Here is a 21,001-nt window from a genome sequence, read left to right on the forward strand (position 1 = left end):
CAGAATGTTTAATTCCAACTACTTTTCAATGCACTGATAAGCCCCTAGGGGATTGGTGAGGTAAATGTAGGGTTTTCTGAGTGCTTTACACAGATAATTCTCAAACTACTGCTGACTTGTGAAGTGAATGTTTTCCAAAAAAGTCTTGTCTTAGGTGATATGGTCTTTAGAAAGGGATGCTAACAATATTGTTGCTGACAACATTCCAGGGTCCTTGCAAAACTCATTGGTAAGTCTTAATAAAAGCAAACCCTGGGCTGGGAATGTGGCTTCGTGGTAGAGTGCTTGCCTAGCATGCATGAACCCTGGGTTTCAGCATCACATTAACAGAAAAGTGTAAGTGGCTCTGTGGCTCAAATGATAGAATGCTATCCTTTCTTTGAGCAAAAGAAGCTCAAGGACAGTGCCCAGTTCCTGAGTTCAAGCCCCAGGACTGGCAAAATAAAATAAAATAAAATAAAATAGAAGAGCAAAGCTTGATGCTAACATGGCAATACGCACTTGTAATCCCAGAATTCAGTGCTCAAAACCCAGATGGGTGCCAGTGGCTCATATCTGTAGTCCATCTTTGCTACTCAGGAGTCTGAGATATGATGATCAGTGTTTGACACAAGTCTGAGTGCACACACACACACATACATACATCTATGAGACTCTTACCTTTAGTTAACTATCAAAAAGCCAAAAGGGAGCCAGGTGCCAGTGGCTCACACATACAATCCTAGCTACTCAGGAGGCAGAGATCTAAGGATCACTGTTCAAAGCCTGCTGACTTTTTTTTTTTTTTTTTTTTTGCCACCTGGCTTCTTTTTGCTCAAGGCTAGCACTCTACCACTTGAGCCACAGCTCTACTTCTGGCTTTTTCTGTTTATGTGGTGCACAGGAATCAAACCCCCGGCTTCCATGTATACGAGGCAAGCACTTTACCACTAGGCCATATCCCCAGCCCAGAATCTCACTTTTTGCCCTGGGTTGTCCTGGACCCACTTTTCATCTTCTGAGAAGCTGGGATGAAAGGCATGCAACATTATATCAAGCTTGTTGGTTGATATGGGGTCTTGCTACTTTTTTCCGGGGACTTCTGGCTTTTTCTGAGTCATTTGCTGGAGATAAGAGTCTCACAGACTTTCCTGCCCCGGCGTGAGCACCAGCGCCTGGCAGTAAAAGACTTTAAAGAAAAATAATTTTGGTAACAAATGGAGTAGTAGCTGTTATCATGGGTTCCTTTTTTTTTGGCCCAAGACCAGTACTTAAACATGGCACATGGTGCCACTCATTGGCTAGCACTCCACCAACTGAGCCATTCTTCTAACCCCTCCAAGCACAGTCTTTTACTGCACCAAAGTACTGTAAGAAGAGAGAATGAAGAGTGGCAGGTATCTGCAGTCTGGGCCCTGCAGGTCCCCTCCTAGCTCAGTCCATGGGGAGAAAGGTATGGAGCCGTGATGCTAGCTCGGTGCTAGAGAGAGGCCCTGGATTCATTCCAGAAAACTCACCATGGAAGCAAGATAGGAGTACTGCTTCTAAAGCAAGGAGAAAAGAGTGTCAGTCTAAATATGAGTGGATTGTTCAAGGGAAAACTACTCCCCATACATACTAAGAAGACTGGTAATAAAATCCTCTTTCTAAAGGGACATCAATTGGTCAACAAAAGAATTTTAGACATTTTTTTTGTATCTTTTATCTGCAAAGTTGGAAGTGCTTCCTGGCCTATCTCGTAGAGGGAGTATAGATGCAGTCTGTCTTTGTCTGACCAGGCAAAGAATAAGGTAAGGCACTGATGGATGCCTCCTGAACTAGAGAAAGTGAGTCTGAGGAAGGAGGAATGCAAGGTAGGGACGAGGATTGCTGGGTAACGGCACCTGTGGCTGACTTTGTGTCCACCACCAGGGAAAGCTCCAGAAACATCAAGCCTTTGAAGCTGAAGTGCAGGCCAACTCAGGAGCCATTGTCAAGCTGGATGAAACTGGAAACCTGATGATCTCAGAAGGACATTTTGCATCTGAAACCATCCGAGTAAGTTGAGGAGTGCCGGGTAGGGATGGCCTCGCCTGGGAGGAAGAAGAATAGGGCTTCAGGATCTTGTATGTCAAGACAGACTTTTCTAGCTTTGTAGAGAACCTGTGGCGTGTCCTGAAGGAGTTGTCCAAGTTCTGAGTTTGTGATGTGACTCAGCGTGAATATAAACTTGTGTTCTGTAGTAGAACAAGTTAGGATATGATAGCACGTAAATTAACTCAACATCGGATGGGAATGCCTGTTAGGGCAAATGGTGGATTTGAGGTTAGGGTACAAAGACAAATAGGAACGCTCACAGACATTCCAAAGAAAGTTCTGTATTAGGAATATTTCTGTCTGAATCTTAGCATCTTTCCCTTGAGCCACTGATACAGAAAGCCAGAAAAGTCCCTGCCCTAAGGAATGTCTGAGGCAGTCTTGGCCCATGATGTGGTGATAGGACTAACATGAAGGCAGTCCTCCCCCAACACTGGTCTGGTCTGTTGTGGAACTGGTACTGTAATTGATCTTTCTCTGCTTTGTTTTCATCCCAATAGATTTTAGGGGAAAGCAAATCTCCGATGAGTATCACACTGAGTTTCTCACCTGCAGATGCTCTTCTCTACCTTGAAATATTTCCTATCTAGCTATGTTTTGTTGTTGAGACAGAGTTTCACTCTATAAACTCAAATTGCCCATCTTCCTGTCTCAGCCTCCTGATAACTATTTTTAGAGGGGGTCAGTTTCATTCTCTTAGGATCCATTCTCTTAGTAAACATTCATTGTCTCGTGTTTGTTCTGCTTTGCTTCCTTCTCCATATTGTCTGCCCTTGGTGTATCAAGTGCACTTGCCTCCCTGACCATTCATTGAAGTCTTGGAACTAGCTCTGAGCTTATGACAACTAATTACTATTACTAGTGATGATTGCAAATAGGAAGTAAAAGAGAGTGTCCATTATCATATGTCAATAAATTAGTTACACTGAACCCATTTTGGCACTGCAATGCATCTCTGCATTTAAATATGAATATTAACCTGCACATTTAATCACTATTTTGTTTATAGTCTAAGAGTAAGTGAAAGTGGCCTGCTTCTTATTTTGGCAATAGTGATATTGGGCTTTAGTGATTAGCCTGGGGGAGGACCCAAAGCTAACTGTGCTATTATTTACTACTGAGTGCCCTGTGATCAGTTTGGAGAAATTATTTTTTAATTAGATCTTTAATGCATTTGTATGAACAGAAGGAATACAATAGGATTATAGTTTATATATTAGATGTATATGTAAAAGATGTTTCATTTATCAAGGAATTTTCAATTCCCACCAGAGCAGTAAACAGCAGTTACTACTCTAATGAGCTGCTACACTGCATCTTCTCACATCATTGTACTATTTCACAGTAAAATTATTCAAATTAGAACCCTTTGAGTTATAGCAAATGGCAAATTCATTTCAACAAGTGCTAAAGGCCCGAGGATTTTCAGTAAAGGGTCTACTGGCACAAATCTCTTACTTATTCATAGTATTAAAACAGTAATAAGGGAATGAGAACTATTTTAATGGAAAAGGAACTCAAGAATGAAGTCATTAAATACAACTAAGTTCATTTTAAATATAAATACCATATATTTCCTGATTAGTACCAGGTAAATATCTAAACTGTCTATCCAGAATTCTGGTCTCAGGAGAAAAAGGTCAGAAACAACTACAAAGAAGGTGCTTCGTATCATCAGGTCCATTTTCCAAACTGAGATCCTTTGGGGAAAATAACAGTCTTTTTGTCAGAGATTTCTGTTGGTCCTTTTGTTGGTAATCCATTTGAGTCTGCAGCCTTGCAGCCTACTGAGCCTTTATTTTATTTATTTATTTATTTTTTTTTGGCCAGTCCTGGGCCTTGGACTCAGGGCCTGAGCACTGTCCCTGGCTTCTTCCCGCTCAAGGCTAGCACTCTGCCACTTGAGCCACAGCGCCGCTTCTGGCCGTTTTCTGTATATGTGGTGCTGGGGAATTGAACCTAGGGCCTCGTGTATCCGAGGCAGGCACTCTTGCCACTAGGCTATATCCCCAGCCCCTGAGCCTTTATTTTTATTGCTGGCTTTTTGCACAGCTTTTTTAGGCCATATACGGCCAACAAAAGGGGAGACCAGAGGGTACAAGTATGGTTCCAGGAATTTTTTAAAGATCTGGAGCAGAAATGGAATGACGATACAAGGAATGCACACCATTATCCCAGGCTTGAGCTCCTAAACACAAACCCACTTTGTGACCGAGAAGCTTCCAGGGCAAGTCTGCACCTCTCAGTTTGGAGAAATTATTGAAGTAAAGCAACATTTAAAATACTGTTAATAATATGAATACTCTGTTAACTACTATTGTTGAGTAGCTACTAGTTATTATTAAAGTACAGACACTGCTAATTGGTAATCTTCACAATAAGCTTGCAAGGTGACCATTATCTCCATATAGGGAAAGTGTGGAAATTGAGGCTCAGAATTTTAAGTAACTTCCTCAGAGTCCCACACCTAACATGGCAACTGGAATTTCACTCTGCTCCTTTCTTTTTCCAGTCATACTTGCTTGCTTACCCCACCTCATCCCAACCTGTATTTCATTCTTACCCCTTTTCTTTTTTTTTCCTAGTCCTGGGACTTGAACTCAGGGCCTGGGTGTTGTCCAAGGCTAGTACTCTACTACTTGAGCCACAGCACCACTTCTGGCTTTTTCTGTGTATGTCGTACTGAGGAATCAAACCCAGGGCTTCATGCATGCTAGGCAAGCACTCTACCACTAAGCCACTTTCCCAGCCCTCTTTTTTTTTTTTTTTTTTGCCAGTCCTGGGCCTTGGACTCAGGGCCTGAGCACTGTCCCTGGCTTCTTCCCGCTCAAGGCTAGCACTCTGCCACTTGAGCCACAGCGCCGCTTCTGGCCGTTTTCTGTATATGTGGTGCTGGGGAATCGAACCTAGGGCCTCGTGTATCCGAGGCAGGCACTCTTGCCGCTAGGCTATATCCCCAGCCCTTTCCCAGCCCTCTTATCCCTTGTTTTGGTACTAGGGTTTGGACTTGGGGACTTAATGCTTACTTTCTGGACTGGTCCTCTACCAGTTGCGCTATGTCTCCAACAAAACTTTCACTGGTTATTTTGTATATAGAGTCTTGTGGGTTTTCTATCCCAGCTAGCTTTGAACCATGAGCCTCTAGATCTCAGCCTGAGTAGCTGGGCTTATAGGTGTGACCCACAAGCGCTTGCTTTTCTTCTTCCTTAATGTTTTTGCCATCTGTTTCTCAGAAAACTCCAGCTCTGGCTCATGCCTCTATTGAGAAATCACTGAACCAGAATTGGGCTTTCTCCTCCACCCTGCCAGCTCCTGCTGTTTCTGAAGTGCACTTGCCTCTGCCCACCCATGCTCCCAGGCAATAGAAAGCTTGTGCAGCTGGGTTGTCTTGGACCTGTAGGACCAAAATACTCAGACCAACCAGAGAGGAAAATTGCCAATACGACCACAAACAGGCCTTTGCCTGAGTCATGACGTGTGTGAGAATGAAGTTTGTGAGGATGCCAGGGGACGGGAGGGAGAGCTTTGTTTCCCCTGTGTCCTTGCCTCACCACATTCTTAAGCAGGGAGTTCTCCTCCACTCTGCGCGCATACATGGGGATCCTGTTTTGGCAATTGATCTGTCAGAGCTTAGTTTGGCAGGTAGCATTAGTACAGATGGTGGGTGGGGTGGAGGGCTGGGTCTGTGTCCTGTATAACCTGTCTGTCACTGGTTTAGACTTTCACACCATACCGGACAGCATGGCGCCCCATAGTCACCGCCACCCACATTGGCTCCCACATCCGAGTAGGTGGATGCTGACTTGCTGTTGGTTGCTGTGGAAATGTCTTTCACTTCCTCCTCAGTGCTGGCAAGTGGTCCTCACTGCAGGTGGAAGTAAACAGTGTGAGCCTGCCTTCCCACTGCTTTCTCCTTGCCAGTCTCCACCCTACCTGACTATCCCTGGCTTGCAGAGTTGTTTTGGGTTTTTTTCTGAGAGTGGTGTCGTAATAGGTGGATCCCACATTGTGTTCCTGTTGGTATTTGAACCTTTCTGTTTGGTTTACCTTTGCCTGTCAGTGTTACACAGAAACTCCCAGTATCTTGAGTGAGCATAATCAGGGCACTGAGGTCTGATCAGAATGCTGAATGAAGCACCAAGGCGTGAATGAGAATTAGTTGTGCTCAGTCTGTACGCCTTTAAAAGGGCCTGTGCTCTGAACACCCAACAATGCTGGGAGATGAATATGTTTAGCCCTGTGGCTGCTACTTAGTTAAGTTTGAAATAAGCCTGATTTGAGATGTGATGCTGTACAGCTCTCATACAGACTGTCTGAAACCTTTTTCTGCCCAGAAATCTTCAGTAGCTGATAACGTTTTAGGATCCTACTTTTTCTACTTTTATCCTAAGATCTTTGTGTTGTGTCTTGTAATCTTTGTCACGTTTGTTGGTCCTCTGTTTTTGTTTTGTTTTTCTGCTCGCCTCCATTAATTTAGAATATAGCCTTCAGTAATTTGTTTCTACATTAATTCCTTATTACCCCTTCCCCACCAGTCTTTAAAGCCTGATAATCTCACTTTAATAATTACTGGTATTCTACAGTTATAAATTGGAAATAATACTACTTTTCCTGTATGTAGTAAACTAGCATAAATCTACTATGAAAATACATCCCCCCCACACACACTTCTTTTCTTGTACCAGTCCTGGGGTTTGAACTCAGGGCTTGGTCACTGTCCCTGAGTTGGTTTTGCTGAAGGCTAGTGCTCTACCACTTGAGCTACAGCTTCTCTTCTGGCTTTTTCTGAGTAGTTTATTGCAGACAGAAGTCTCACAGACTTTCCTGCCTGGGCTGGATTTGAATTGCCAGCCTCAGATCTCAGCTTCCTGAGTAGGTAGGAAGCATGAGACACAGGTGCCTGGCTTACATCCCCATTCTTAATATAATTTCAACAGAAGCCAGGCACTGGTGGCTCATGCCTGTAATCCTAGTTATTCAGTATGCTGAGACCGGAGGACTGCAATTCAAAGCCAGCCCAGGCAAGAAAGTCTTTGAGACTCTTATCTCCAGTTTACCACCTGAAAACTGGAAGTGGCACTGTGGCTCAAGTAGTAGAATGCTAGCCTTGAGCTGAAGAGCTCAGGGACAGTGCCCCAGGCCTGGAGTTCAAGCACCATGAAGGACAAAAAAAAAATTTTCAATGGGTTTGGTGTTCTGTTATATATGTAGATAAACTATGTCAGCCCTATCTATCCCTATTTAGCCACTACACCTTCCCTTCCCCCTCCCACTGGTACTTAGTTCCACAACAGAGCCTGTTTTACTTTCCTGTTGGATTCTCCTCTTAAGAGATCTTTACCTGAGCCTTGAGGTTGGCTCTGGCTTGTCAGAACTCTGTAGAAGGTCCGTTCCTACAGGTCCAGTTATAATCCAGTAAAAATCTGATTTGTGTCCTCTAGACCCGTCTGATGGAGCTGCACCGCCAGTGGGAATTGCTTTTGGAGAAGATGCGGGAGAAAGGAATCAAACTGCTGCAGGCCCAGAAGTTGGTGCAGTATTTACGAGAGTGTGAGGACGTGATGGACTGGATCAGCGACAAGGTGCGCTGGGGAGGCAGAATTGGAGAGCCTCCCAGGGAGAGAGCTTTGAGAGCCAGCAGTAGGCAGTTGCAGCCAGCTAGATGCTGGGTGAAAAGGGGACCATTGGGTCTCTTACTGTAGGGAAGGATCTTTGGTTTCTATAACTCGAAGCCTAGGGTATCTTGAACAGAATGCTTTAAAAGGACCAAAATCAGAAACCACATAAAAAATGGTCCATGAATGTTAACTTGGCTCCATCCCTAATACATCGATTTTATAATTTCATATAACTTCCTGGATAAACTTTTTTTTTTTAAGCCAACTGTTGACTGTGACTCTGTTTTGGTCCCTCAATAGGAAGCAATTGTGACTTCTGAGGAGCTGGGCCAGGACCTAGAGCATGTAGAGGTTCTACAGAAGAAATTTGAAGAGTTTCAAACAGATCTGGCTGCTCATGAAGAAAGAGTTAATGAAGTGAACCAATTTGCTGCCAAACTCATCCAGGTAACATACCACAGCATCATCACATGAGCCTTGTGGCATATCCAAAGTACCTATCTCTATCTCCTTAGTGAGCGAGTTTTTATAAGCATCCATAAAACCTTTGTTTAGATCCAAGCAAAGCCTTATACGGATTACCCCTAAACAAGAACATTCTTTTTACCTTGTAGCTGTGGGCAGGAAGGCCAGAGTTCATTTGGTCTGTTTCCTCCACTCACTTTCAGGTGGGTGGGGCAAAGCTTTTATTAGGCTGCTGAAGCTGGGTCTCTTGAGTTTCTCAGATGAGGGTGTGGTGATAAGTGCTTGCTCAGACTTGGCAGGTGGCCACCAGTGCCACTTCCTTTTCAATTGAGGCTTCCCTGGCTCTTTGGGGAGCCTAAGGGAATCTGATTATAAATGAGTGCTCCTCTGGTAGCTGTAGAGTCCATGTGGGTGGGGAGGTGGGGAGACAGCTGGGCATTGTGGCGGTATAATCCTGTGATGCCAGAATTTGACCAAGGCAGGATTGAGTTCTAGGCCAGCCTGAGCTGAATAGTGATACTCTGTCAAGACAGAAAAGACACTTGGGCACTGGTGGCTCACACTGGCAATCCTAGCTGCTTGGGAGGCTGAGATTTGAGGATTGAGATTTGAAGTCAGCCTAAGCAGACTCTGCTTAACCAGCAAAAAGCCAGAACTAGTGGTGTGGCCCATGTGGTAGAGCCCTAGCTGTAAGCAGAATAGCTAAGCAAGAGCTCAAGGCACTGAGTTGAGAACGGCCGGAGTACTGGCACACACGCATACAAAAGAAGACATTAGATGACCTTGCTGAGTTTCCTAGTGCACTTCCATGAGCTCCTTTTTCATTTATCTCTTCTACCAAGGTCAGCATGGACTAGAGACACCAAGCAGTAGGGAGCAGAGAGCTTTGGGAGATTTTTTTTTTTTTTTTTTGCCAGTCCAGTCCTGGGCCTTGAACTCAGGGCCTTTGCACTGTCCCTGAGCTTTTTCTTCAAGGCTTCCACTCTACCACTTGAGCCACAGTACCACTTGCATCTTTTTCTACTTATGTGGTACTGAGGAATTGAACTTCATGCATCCTAGGCAAGCATTTTACTACTAAGCCACATTCTGAGCCCTTAGGGAGATTTTTGAGGGAAACAGATTTTAAATTTATAGATATGTTTCAGTGTGATTCTTCTTTCCTTTTTCTGTTCAGTGGCTAAGAGAAGATAGGTAGCATTCCTTAAAAATAGTTACAGTTAGCCAGGCCTCCGTGGCTCAGGCCTGCAATTCTAGCTACTCAGAAGTCAGAGATCTGAGGACCACAGTTCAAAGTCATCCTGGGAAGAAAAGACCCTGTGAGATTCTTTAACCCCTCAAAAACCGGAAGTGGCACTGTGGCTCATAATGGTAGAGCACTAGCTTTGAGCCAAAGAGCTCAGGGATAATGCCCGGGCACTGAGTTCTAGCCCCATGACTGACCAAAAAAAATAGCTACAGTTGAACAGAGACATTGCTCCTTGCCAAAGCCTGAGCCATGCTCAGCTTGCTTTGAAGAAGTGCTGTCAGGCCAAGCCCGTAATCCAACAAGAAAACAACTGATTACCTTGTGTTTTCTTTCTTTTTTCAGGGCAGGAGAAGGTAACCATGGACTGAACCTAGGGTTTTGTGTGCATGCTAAGCAAGCACTCTATGTACCCTAGCCTTTTTGTTGTATTTTCTGATAAAGTCTTGGTAAACTTTGTCCAGGTTGACCTCAGACTCAAACCTTTTGTCTCTGCCTCCTAAGTTTGTTCTCCTTAAAACAAAGAAATAAAATGTGGATGGTAGGCAGGGTACTTATTATAAGATATGAAGCCCAGGAATAAATACTTGGGCCTTAAAAATCCTGTGTATGGGCAACAGTGCTAACCAGCTCACAGATATGTGGAGTATCGGATTTTGAGCACTAGAGTAACTGGAGGAATGAGAGTGGACAGGCAAATCTTAGTCTCTTTCGCTTTGCCTTGTTTAGGAACAGCACCCTGAGGAGGAGCTGATCAAGACCAAGCAGGGGGAGGTGAACGCAGCCTGGCAGCGACTGAAGGGTCTGGCTCTGCAGAGGCAGGGGAAGCTCTTTGGGGCTGCTGAAGTTCAGCGCTTTAACAGGTACCCACCCCAACTGGACTTTGAGGAACAAGCACAGGCTGGAAAGGGCTTGGTAAAGTCTTTGGCCACCAGATCTTGCCTGTGTGCTAGTCTTGGTCCTCTTGGATGATCAGCATCACAGGTTGACTGGTGCCCCTATTCCCATTCCCTAGGGATGTGGACGAGACTATCAGTTGGATTAAAGAAAAGGAACAGTTAATGGCCTCTGATGATTTTGGCCGAGACCTAGCAAGTGTTCAGGCTCTGCTGCGGAAGCATGAAGGTCTGGAGAGAGATCTTGCTGCTCTAGAGGACAAGGTGGGTGTGAAAAGCAGCTGTTTCCATAAGTAAGTTTGAAAGGCTAGAAGAACAGTACTAACAGCAAGCATTTCCAGGTCAAAGCACTGTGTGCAGAGGCTGACCGGCTGCAGCAGTCCCACCCTCTGAGTGCCACCCAGATCCAGGTGAAGCGAGAGGAGCTGATTACCAACTGGGAGCAGATCCGCACTCTGGCCGCAGAGAGACATGCACGCCTTAATGACTCCTACAGGTGGAAAAACACTTCTGTCTTTAGTTAGTTATGTGTACTCAGCCAGCTGTCATTAAGAGCATGCAGATCACGTGTTCTCACCTGTGTTCTTATATCTGGATACAGGACAGTATAGTGTTTATAATTTCATAAATTCTTCCATCCCTATCAGTTCAGTAGGATGGATAGAAATGGAAATATCCCCTTAGCTGTCTGATTATTGCATAAAATATCCTGTTAAAATTGAGTAAATCATCCAGGTACCTGTGGCTCATGCCTGTAATCCTAGCTACTCAGGAGGCTGAGATCTGAGGCCCATGGTTCAAGCCAGCCTAGGCAGAAAAGTCAGAAGTCTGTGAGACTTATCTCCCATAAGCTACTCAGAAAAATCTGGAAGTGGTGCTATGGCTCAAGTGGTAGAGTGCTAGCCTTGAGCAAAAAGAGGCTCAGCGACAGCAACCAGGCCCTGAGTTGAAGACCTAAGACTGGCAAAAAAAAAAAAAATGCTTCTAACTGACCTGGTGTTGACTCGGGAATACCAAGAAAGTTGAAAATGAATCATGACAGCCAGGCACTGGTAGCTCAGGCTCATCATCCTAGCTGCTCAAGAGGCTGAGATCTAAGGATAGCAGTTTGAAGCCAGCCCAGGTAGGAAAGTCTGTGACAAAACTCTTACCTCTAGCCACTAAAAAAGCTGGAAGTGGCTCTATGGCTCAAGTGGTAGAGTGGTAACCTTGAGCACGAAAAGCTCAGGGATGGTGCCCAGGCTCCAGGATCAGCACACACAAAAAAGGTTTGGCCTTAAGCCTGACATAGTGGCATATATTATCATCTCAGTGGAAAATGCTGGGTGTAATGGACATACCCGTCTGCTATGGTAGAAATTTAAAATGGGAGGACTGTGGTTCAGGCTTAGGCCCAGGCAAAAGTCAAGACCCTAGCTCAAAAAGATCAAAAAAGGCTAGAAGCCTGATTCATTGGTAAAGCAGACCTCCTTAGCAAGCAGTGTGTACCACCAAAACATTTTAAGAATTGAGGCAGGGCTGGGGATATGGCCTACTGGCTAGAGTGCTTGCCTCCTATACATGAAGCCCTGGGTTAGATTCCCCAGCACCACATATACAGAAAACGGCCAGAAGTGGCGCTGTGGCTCAAGTGGCAGAGTGCTAGCCTTGAGCAAAAAGAAGCCAGGGACAGTGCTCAGGCCCTGAGTCCAAGCCCCAGGACTGGCCAAAAAAAAAAAGAATTGAGGCATTACAGTGACAGATAGAACCTGAGGTATTTTTATTTTTGTTTTTGTGTTGGTCCTGGGACCTGAATTCAGGACCTTAGCACTGAATGAACCTGAGCTTTTGTGTTCAAGGTTAGTGCTTTGCCACTTCTAACCACGTTGCTATTTTTGGCTTTTAGGTAATTAATTGGAGATTAAGAGTCTCATGGACTTGCCTGCCTGGGCTGGCAGTAATTTCTGAGAAATTAGCCTCTTGAGTAGCTAGGATTATAGGCATGAGCCACCACCCAGCTTATTACCTGAGGTTAAAAGGATTAATCAGACTTCTGTGCTTCCCTGAGTTTATAACATTTCCTATTGCTATGACTGAAGTTTGTATGCTCTGCTAGTTTTTTGGTGACATCCTCCATTCTAGAACCACCACAAAAACCTTTAGTAATAATACCTTTGGTTTTCTCAAGGCTTCAGCGCTTCCTTGCTGACTTCCGAGACCTTACCAGCTGGGTGACTGAGATGAAGGCTCTCATCAATGCGGATGAGCTGGCCAATGATGTGGCTGGGGCTGAAGCCCTGCTGGATAGGCACCAGGAACACAAGGTAATAAAGTCCCATCTTTCTGAAGACAGCCCATGATGCATCAGTGCCTCTCTGTTCAAGAAGTCCATAGTCGCAGTCATTGACCATTATCTACAGGCGCTTTTATCCTAAGCTTATAGTTGTCTTTGCCTTTAGAAGGCTGTTGTACCTGTTCCTGGTGGGGAACTGTGGTGATCCATTAAAGCAGTGGTGAGCTCTGGCCAGGTAGTGGTACTATTTTGCACATCCCATGTAAAAAATATTTAAGTAATGCTGGGCCAGCAGCTCATGCCTGTAATCCTAGCTACTCAGGAAGTTGAAATCTGAGAATTGTGGTTTGAAGCCAGTGTGGAAAAGAGTATGTGAGACTATTATCTCCAGTTAACTCCCAAAAAAACCAGAAGTGGATCATCCTGTGGCTGTCACATGGTAGCATACTAGCCTTGAACAAAAAAGCTTAGTGATAGCGCCCAGGCCCTGAGTTCAAGCCCCTGTACTGGCACGCGCGCGCGCGCACACACACACACACGCACGCACACACACACACACACACCCACACACACCCATGTACTGAATTTTATAAGCTGTTAAAGTAAAACTGGATTTCCCCAAGTATGTTTATGGGCTTTACCATTAAGCAGGGGAATCCTTATTCAGAGCACAAGATATAAGGTACTTAGCAATAAATTTGTGGAGAAAGCTAAGAAAACTTGTTGAAAGATACTATAATTCAACAAGCAGAGTGACTTACCTAGCCCATGTGTTGAATTTTTTTGTAAAGGTGAAGATAGTGCAGTAGCGGCCAGAAGCCCAGCAAGGGTGTGTGTGCTGTGTGTATATGTCTATGATATGTGTGTTGTGGATGTAGGTATGTGTATAAAATCAAATAAACAAGTCTCTACTTGGCACAAGGGAGACAAATAGACCAGTGGGACGGGAGAGAACGCAGGTCCCATGAATATGTGGCTACTTGATGGATGACCGAGGTGGCCTTGCAAAGCCAGTGGGAAGGACTTCTCATGTGAAAAGTGGTGTTTTCATAGATCAGGCTGACTTTTAGGAATTTTGTATGGATACCATCTGTTCCTCGTTGTAGATGTGGCAGTCTGACTCATAAGGAGTATTTGAAATCAACAACTTATTTTTCTTTTACAAGCTTCTGGAAATAAACTGTGTCTCTTCCCTTTCAGGGTGAGATTGATGCTCACGAAGATAGTTTTAAGTCTGCTGATGAGTCTGGCCAGGCACTGCTGGCAGCTGGTCATTACGCCTCAGATGAAGTGAGGGAGAAGGTAAGGGAGGGGAGCAGGAGCTTCTGGAGGGAAGCCGGGCCCCAGGAGCTCTTCTCTGTCCTCAGTGTCCTAGGCATGGCGTCCTCCATCATGTGCGAGGGCACTTAGTTTGAGACTAGGCCTTAGCAAGGCAGCTTTTGCCTTAAAGATTTAGAAAGAAGATACATGCAAAGTGTGATAATTAGCCAGGAAGTCACAGTTGGTTTTATTTGGGGCATGTGTAACACATCTCCTACTTCAGAGAGCAAGTCCTGTTTTAGGACTGAGCCAGTTCTTTTTCTGGGGCAAGAACGAGTTCCATTTTTATAAATTGAGTCTAAGGCATTCATGAATGCATCTAATGGGTTTTACAGAGTACCACTCAGCTGATATATCTTAGTTGATAGTCTCTACTCCTTATAGACCCCTCACTTCCTAATAGAGTGCCTTTTCTCTATCAATTTTCTTAGTAGGTAGATGTTGGTACTAGCTATCAATTGATATTAGATATCAGTCTACTTAGATAAATAATAATATTATGATAATAAATTAATTCTAGGTTGATCAGTAGAGCCATCCTGCCTGCATTTAACATACATTTGCAAGCTAATCAGAGTATGTATCCAAGTGCCAATGGCTAACAACTGTAAGCTTAGCTAATCAGGAGGCTAAGATCTGAGTATCATGGTTCAAAGCCAGTCCAGGCAGGAAAGTCCAGAAGATTCTCATCTGCATTTAATCACCAAAAAGCCAGAAGCAGAGCTGTGGTTCCAGTGTAGATCACTTGCCTTGGCCCAAAAAACAACGAAGTTCATACAGTGCTCCTCTACTTGAAATCAGAAAATGGCCTGAAGGTTAGCAGGAGGACTAGACTCCTCAGGGAAGTTCCTACTAAGACATGATGTTAACCAAGCCTCCCAACCCCCAAGCTGACCATCCTCTCAGAGGAGCGAGCTGCCCTGCTAGAGTTGTGGGAACTGCGCCGGCAGCAGTACGAGCAGTGCATGGACCTGCAGCTCTTCTACCGTGACACTGAGCAAGTGGACAACTGGATGAGCAAACAGGAGGTAAAGCTGGTAGCTTGATGAACTGGGGGCAGGCAGGGAGGAACTGGGCCTGTTCTTCTCCACTTGAGTGGCTTGTTTACTTTGTTTTATGACGTCAAAGTCAATTCAGCTCTGAATCAAGCAAAGGAGGGGGAGGCTTCTGTCATCCTTGCCTTCCTCCCTCACTGCTAAGATGAAATGACCCAAGATAATTATATTTGTGGGAGCAGTATTCATAAATTCATTTTGAAAAATAGAATTTATCACTATGTGTATTCTGAATCTAAGAGAAATAGGCAAAGCTTATTTGAAAGCTAGGTGCAGTGTAGCATGACTGACCGTAGCACTTCAGAGGCTGAGGCAAGATAAGTTTGAAGCTAGCCCCAATCTACACAGTCCCTCATTAAAGAAAAAAAAAAGTTGTTCCAAGCCAGGCACTGGTGGCTTATGCCTATAATCCTAGCTGCTCAGGAGGCTGAGATCTGAGGATCAGGGTTGGGTGCCAGTCCATGCAGGAAAGGTGAGATTCTTAACTCCAGTTAACTACCAGAAACCTGGAAGTAGAGCTGTGGCTCAAAATGGTAGTGTACTAGCCTTGAGCAAAAAAAAAAAAAGCCACCCAGGCCCTAAGTTCAATCCCCATAACTGACAAAAGAAGTTCCACTAAAATATTGAACAGGAATTTCCTAGTGTATCCAGATTAATTTTAACTGAATCACAAAGAACTTTACACCTTCCAGAAGAGATCTCAAAAGTTCAAGACTACAGAATCTCTGTATTTTGATCCACATATCCCTTGCTTTCAAGTTACAAAAGATCAGAAAACAGTATGATTTCGCCTACTTTGCTTTCAAGTTACAGAAGATCAGAAATAGTATGATTTCGCCTACTTTGTTTGCTTTCATAGGCATTCCTGCTGAATGAAGACTTGGGCGATTCCTTGGACAGTGTGGAAGCACTTCTCAAGAAACACGAAGACTTTGAGAAGTCCCTCAGTGCCCAGGAAGAAAAGATCACGGTAAGATGTCCTAGTCACCTGATCCTTAGAGGGATCAGGAGTCCCAGTTTCCAAGCTGGTCACGCAAAGGAGCTTGGTGCCTTGCAGGGCGCATGGCTTACAGGGGTGACATGTCATCTTGTCACAGATGTAACATGGCTGAACTGAATGAAACCACTTGCTGGATAGAATCCTCCAACTTGAGATGTACTTTTACAAGAAGTTATGTAACATACTGTTTCCATTGAAAATACACCTTACAGCTGTAAGGCTCACACCTGTAATCCTAGCTATGCAGGAGGGTGAGATCTGAGGATCAAGATTTGAAGTCAGCTTGGGCAGGAAAGTCCATGCAACCCTTATCTCCAGTAGACTACTCAGAAAAAGCCAGAAGCGACTGTAAGGTCCACCCCTGGGAGGGCTCCATTCAGATGTCCCCCACCTGTTCAAGTCTTTGCCCAGTAGCTATGTTACCTAGGTAACTGGCACACCTGGAGGCAGTTAACTCCCTCTCTGAGGTCACATCCAATCCACCTGGCCATACTTCCTACCTTTCCCTATATAATGTGGCTCAACAACACGAGTCCCCACTCTTTCCTTTTCTCTCTTGCTCTCTCTTGCTCTTTTCTCTTTCCCTTCTTCCTTCCCCTCTGTCTCCCTATGTCTCCATCTTGTGTGGGCTGGCAGTTTGCTTCCCCCCCACCCCCTCCCCCAATAAACTCCTTTGTGCCTGAACCATGTGGCAGGTTTCCTTTTCTTTCTGATGAACCTTACAGTGACAACGTGGATGAAGTGGTAGAGTGCTCCTAGCCTTGAACAAAAGAAGCTCAGGGACAGTGCCCAGGCCCAGACTTCAAGAAGACCGGCCCAAAAAAAACCCCAAAACACCTTAGGAACAAGAATCAGAAGTGATGGTCCGTGTTTGGCACTATCAGGAGCTTATGTATGTCACAGCTCATGTTTCTAGGTTTGAATGGAACTTAACACAGTATTACTTTATTGAAGAAAACCTTCTCAAGAAGCATGAGGACTTTGAGAAGGCCCTTCGTGTTTACACGTTACATTACAGGGAACTCTGTATTGTGCAGATCTTGAGACTTCAAATACAGCTTCTTTCCCTTCAGGCAACAGTTCCTGTTCCCCAGAGGCCAGGCTGGGACTAGTACTCAGTCACAGCTCTCATCTTCTTTCCTAGGCACTGGATGAGTTTGCAACTAAGCTAATCCAGAACAACCACTATGCAATGGAAGATGTGGCGACTCGCCGAGATGCTGTAAGTTCCCCGGATTCTTTCTTCCCCTTCATTGCTGTCCACCAGTGTCCCTTGCTGCAGGCTTGTTTTTTGAGTTGAACACTATTGGGAACTAAGAAGTAGAGATTCACAGCGATCCTGTCTTTGCAGCTGTTGAGCCGCCGCAATGCCCTCCACGAGCGCGCCATGCACCGCAGGGCCCAGCTGGCCGATTCCTTCCATCTCCAGCAGTTTTTCCGTGATTCTGACGAGCTCAAGAGTTGGGTCAATGAGAAGATGAAAACTGCCACTGATGAAGCTTACAAAGTAATATACTGTTAACATTGCCCTGTGGTACTCCAGTAGTATATTGAACCCAGCTATCACAAACCAGTTGTAGCAAAAATAAATAGCAGACTCCACAAACACACTGACATAACCACATAGAAAGTTTTGTATGAAAGTAAAAGTAATGTAGTGTACTTACATGTCTTCTCTCCTTCACTGGTAGGACCCATCCAACCTGCAGGGGAAAGTACAGAAGCATCAGGCTTTTGAGGCTGAGCTCTCAGCAAACCAGAGCCGAATTGACGCCTTGGAGAAAGCTGGGCAGAAGCTGATAGATGTCAACCACTATGCCAAGGATGAAGTAGCAGCTCGTATGAATGAGGTCATCAGTTTGTGGAAGAAGCTGCTGGAGGCCACAGAACTGAAAGGTAGGAGGAAATGGATGCTAGTGGTCTGATGACTTTGAGGGAATGAATTGGGCTTCATCTGAATTGAAAATCAAAATTCAGCCATGAGCCAAGGGCATAAATAATAACACAGGTGAGACGGCTTCCAGACAGTTTCTAATTTGGCTTCTAGATGGTGGTGTGGAGGCTGTACATTAGGTTTTCTTTGCCTTTGTGGTAAAAGTGAATCAGTAAATAAAATTCTTACCCATCTTCCTTCACCAGGAGAGCATGGCTCATGTGCTGTATTGGTGGAAGAATCATTGTTAACTAACAGAAATTAAACTTTTTCTCCTGACAGGAATAAAGCTTCGTGAAGCTAACCAGCAACAGCAATTTAATCGCAATGTTGAGGACATTGAATTGTGGCTGTATGAAGTAGAAGGTCACTTGGCTTCTGATGACTATGGCAAAGACCTTACCAACGTCCAGAACCTCCAGAAGAAGCACGCCCTGCTGGAGGCTGATGTGGCTGCTCACCAGGTGGAGTTGAAATTGGGGCCTGTGTTTGGGCAAGTGAATGCAGAATGACAGAATGACAGATATGTGGCTGTCTTAGAGAAAGAACTCTATTTGCTTTGCTCATCCCTCAGCTTTCTGGGAGCTTAAGTGTGCTAGAATTCCACCCCAAGCAGTAGCCCAGAAATGTGTAGAGCACAGTTGCTCAGCCTTTGTTCGTGCTCTCAAGGCTTTGTTCTTTCCTGTTCTCAGGATCGAATTGATGGCATCACCATTCAGGCCCGCCAGTTCCAGGATGCTGGCCATTTTGATGCTGAAAACATCAAGAAGAAGCAAGAGGCACTTGTGGCTCGCTATGAGGCTCTTAAAGAACCCATGGTTGCCCGGAAGCAGAAGCTGGCAGATTCTCTGCGCTTACAGCAGCTCTTCCGGGATGTAGAAGATGAAGAGACATGGATTCGAGAGAAGGAGCCCATTGCTGCATCTACGAACAGAGGTCAGTCTGCCTCCAGCAGGCAGGAAAGCAGCCGAAAAAGAGCTATGGCACCATAGCATAAGGGGGACAGAGTGCGGTCAGGTTTCTTGCTGGAGCCCCGATGGGAGTTGACTATGTGTGGTAGTGCAGTGCTGACTTCTCTGGATGATGAAGGAGTGGTTTCTGCTTTCAGGCAAGGATTTGATCGGAGTTCAGAATCTGCTAAAGAAACATCAAGCTTTACAAGCAGAAATTGCCGGACATGAACCTCGCATCAAAGCAGTGACACAGAAAGGAAATGCCATGGTGGAGGAAGGTGAGTGATTACCCTCAGTGAGTGGAGCTTGACTTTGCTCATCCTTTCTCCCCTGCTTTGCTTCAGTGCATGGACTTTGGGGCAGCAGATTGAGCTGTGGGCAAGTCCCGTTCCCAATCCATCCTAATCATATAACCATGGCTAAGCCATGCCTTGCTGAGGCTTTGTGTCTTACCTACAAAATGCAGCACCTCTCCTGGAGTGGTTTTGAGGTAACAGGACTGAGAAAGTGCCTGTACACAGAAGACTCAGAACGGAGAACCATGATACTGCTGTCATTTACAGCTTCCTGATTGGAGTAACACTACACCGGCGTAGGAGGCCTGCTTGTTGGCACTGGATAGAGCCACAGTTAGAGGAAGCAAGAGAGGAGGCAATCCATTAAAGGACTGGGTCAGAGCAACTCATTAGAAATGTCATTGTGAGGGCTGGGGATATGGCCTAGTGGTAGAGTGCTAACCTCATAAATGAAGCCCTGCGTTCGATTCCTCAGCACCACATATATAGAAAAGGCCAGAAGTGGCGCTGTGGCTCAAGTTGGCAGAGTGCTAGCCTTGAGCAAAAAGAAACCAGGGACAGTGCTCAGGCGAGTTCAAGCCCCAGGACTGGCAAAAAAAAAAAAGTTATTGTGACAGGGCTTGGCTCCTCAAAATGTAATCACAAAAGTGCTGTGGATATAGAAGCCTCTCTTGGCCTCCACCATATCCATGCCATCCTCTCCTTGCTGCAGGACACTTTGCTGCAGAGGATGTGAAGGCCAAGCTCAATGAGCTGAACCAGAAGTGGGAGGCGCTGAAAGCCAAAGCTTCTCAGCGGAGGCAAGACCTGGAGGACTCTCTGCAGGCCCAGCAGTACTTTGCGGATGCCAACGAGGCCGAGTCCTGGATGCGAGAGAAGGAGCCCATTGTGGGCAGCACTGACTATGGGAAGGATGAGGACTCTGCTGAGGTAACCTCGAGCTCCTGTGATGTCTTCCAGGGAAGTGGGTGAGGATGCGGAGGGAAGCGAGTTAGGAGAAATGAGGCCGTAGGAAAGATGTGGCACCGCAGTGATTTTGTGGTACTGGGGTTAGAACTCAGGGCTACTTCCTAGATTGGTGCTTTACTATGTATGCCATGCCTCCAACACTTTTTTCCCTTAGTTGTTTTCAAATGGGATTCTGTGTTTTTGCCCAGGCTAGCTTAGTGATTCTCCTATTTACACCTGCCACATGACAGGCCACACCACCATTTCTGCAGTCTTGGATGAAATGGATTCTCACTAACTTTTTGCTCAGACTGACTAGAACCATGATCCTGTACTCGGTCGCTATTCCTTTTTTCACTCATTCATTGTTTTGGGAATGAATGTAGAGCCATATACATGCTAGTCAGATGCTCTATCACTCAGCTACACCCCAGATCCTCTGTTGCTTTTTTCTTTTTCTTTTTTCTAGGCCTAGAGCTTGAACTCAGGGCCTGAGCATTGTCACTGGCTTCTTTTTGCTCAAGGCTAGCACTCCTACCACTTGAGCCACAGCCACTTCTGGCATTTTTTTCTGTATATGTGGTGCTGAGGAATCGAACCCAGGGCTTCATGTATGCTAGGCAAGCACTCTACCACTAGGCCACATTCCCAGCCCCTCAGTTTCTTTTTTTTTTCTTCCAAATTTTTATTACCAAACTGATGTACAGAGAGGTTACAGTTTCATACATTAGGCATTGGATACATTTCTTGTACTGTTCGTTACCTCGTCCCTCATACCCCCCTCCTTCCTCCCCCTTTCCCTTTCCCCCATGAGTTGTTCAGTTCCCTTACACCAAACAGTTTCCCTCAGTTTCTTTTTAAGCTACAGCTTTTAGTTGAAATTCTCTGTAGATGGCCTCTTATGTCCACTTGGTTGGTAATTTCTTTGAATTCTTAGTTTTTTT

The 21,001-nt window shown here is 45.2% G+C and overlaps 2 protein-coding genes across 5 annotated transcripts in view; one reads left to right on the top strand and one right to left on the bottom strand.

Moving 5' to 3' along the window:
* The window catches only part of Sptan1 (spectrin alpha, non-erythrocytic 1), a 70,095-nt gene that overhangs the window by 14,847 nt on the left and 34,247 nt on the right, over window positions 1-21,001 (top strand). For all 4 annotated transcript variants that reach the window (XM_048344114.1, XM_048344116.1, XM_048344117.1 and 1 more), the window contains exons 3-19: window positions 1,891-2,016; window positions 7,497-7,637; window positions 7,974-8,120; window positions 10,114-10,247; window positions 10,400-10,544; window positions 10,622-10,776; window positions 12,448-12,583; window positions 13,753-13,854; window positions 14,763-14,900; window positions 15,787-15,897; window positions 17,072-17,149; window positions 17,279-17,434; window positions 17,619-17,823; window positions 18,143-18,324; window positions 18,553-18,796; window positions 18,969-19,091; window positions 19,822-20,039. In XM_048344114.1, the coding sequence (XP_048200071.1) occupies window positions 1,891-2,016; window positions 7,497-7,637; window positions 7,974-8,120; window positions 10,114-10,247; window positions 10,400-10,544; window positions 10,622-10,776; window positions 12,448-12,583; window positions 13,753-13,854; window positions 14,763-14,900; window positions 15,787-15,897; window positions 17,072-17,149; window positions 17,279-17,434; window positions 17,619-17,823; window positions 18,143-18,324; window positions 18,553-18,796; window positions 18,969-19,091; window positions 19,822-20,039 (2,541 nt within the window). The remainder of the gene's footprint in view (window positions 1-1,890; window positions 2,017-7,496; window positions 7,638-7,973; window positions 8,121-10,113; window positions 10,248-10,399; window positions 10,545-10,621; window positions 10,777-12,447; window positions 12,584-13,752; window positions 13,855-14,762; window positions 14,901-15,786; window positions 15,898-17,071; window positions 17,150-17,278; window positions 17,435-17,618; window positions 17,824-18,142; window positions 18,325-18,552; window positions 18,797-18,968; window positions 19,092-19,821; window positions 20,040-21,001) is intronic.
* LOC125349919 (UPF0729 protein C18orf32 homolog) lies at window positions 3,538-4,240 on the bottom strand. The gene is made up of 2 exons (XM_048344185.1): window positions 4,078-4,240; window positions 3,538-3,848 (listed from the first exon to the last, which is right to left on the bottom strand). Exons 1-2 carry the CDS (start codon window positions 4,223-4,225, stop codon window positions 3,730-3,732), a joined length of 267 nt encoding a protein of 88 aa, XP_048200142.1. The 5' UTR covers window positions 4,226-4,240; the 3' UTR covers window positions 3,538-3,729.

This window comes from Perognathus longimembris, chromosome 1 (genome assembly GCF_023159225.1).
Source record: "Perognathus longimembris pacificus isolate PPM17 chromosome 1, ASM2315922v1, whole genome shotgun sequence".
In the NCBI taxonomy this organism is placed as follows: domain Eukaryota; kingdom Metazoa; phylum Chordata; class Mammalia; order Rodentia; family Heteromyidae; genus Perognathus; species Perognathus longimembris.

What these genes read in the sequence shown, in the direction of transcription:
- LOC125349919 (XM_048344185.1), bottom strand. Translation starts at nt 4,225, where the DNA reads ATGGTGTGCATTCCTTGTATCGTCATTCCATTTCTGCTCCAGATCTTT. An exon ending in AGCCAGCAATAAAAATAAAG is followed by an intron (nt 3,849 to 4,077) that starts GCTCAGGGGCTG and finishes AATAAAATAAAG; the next exon opens with GCTCAGTAGGCTGCAAGGCT.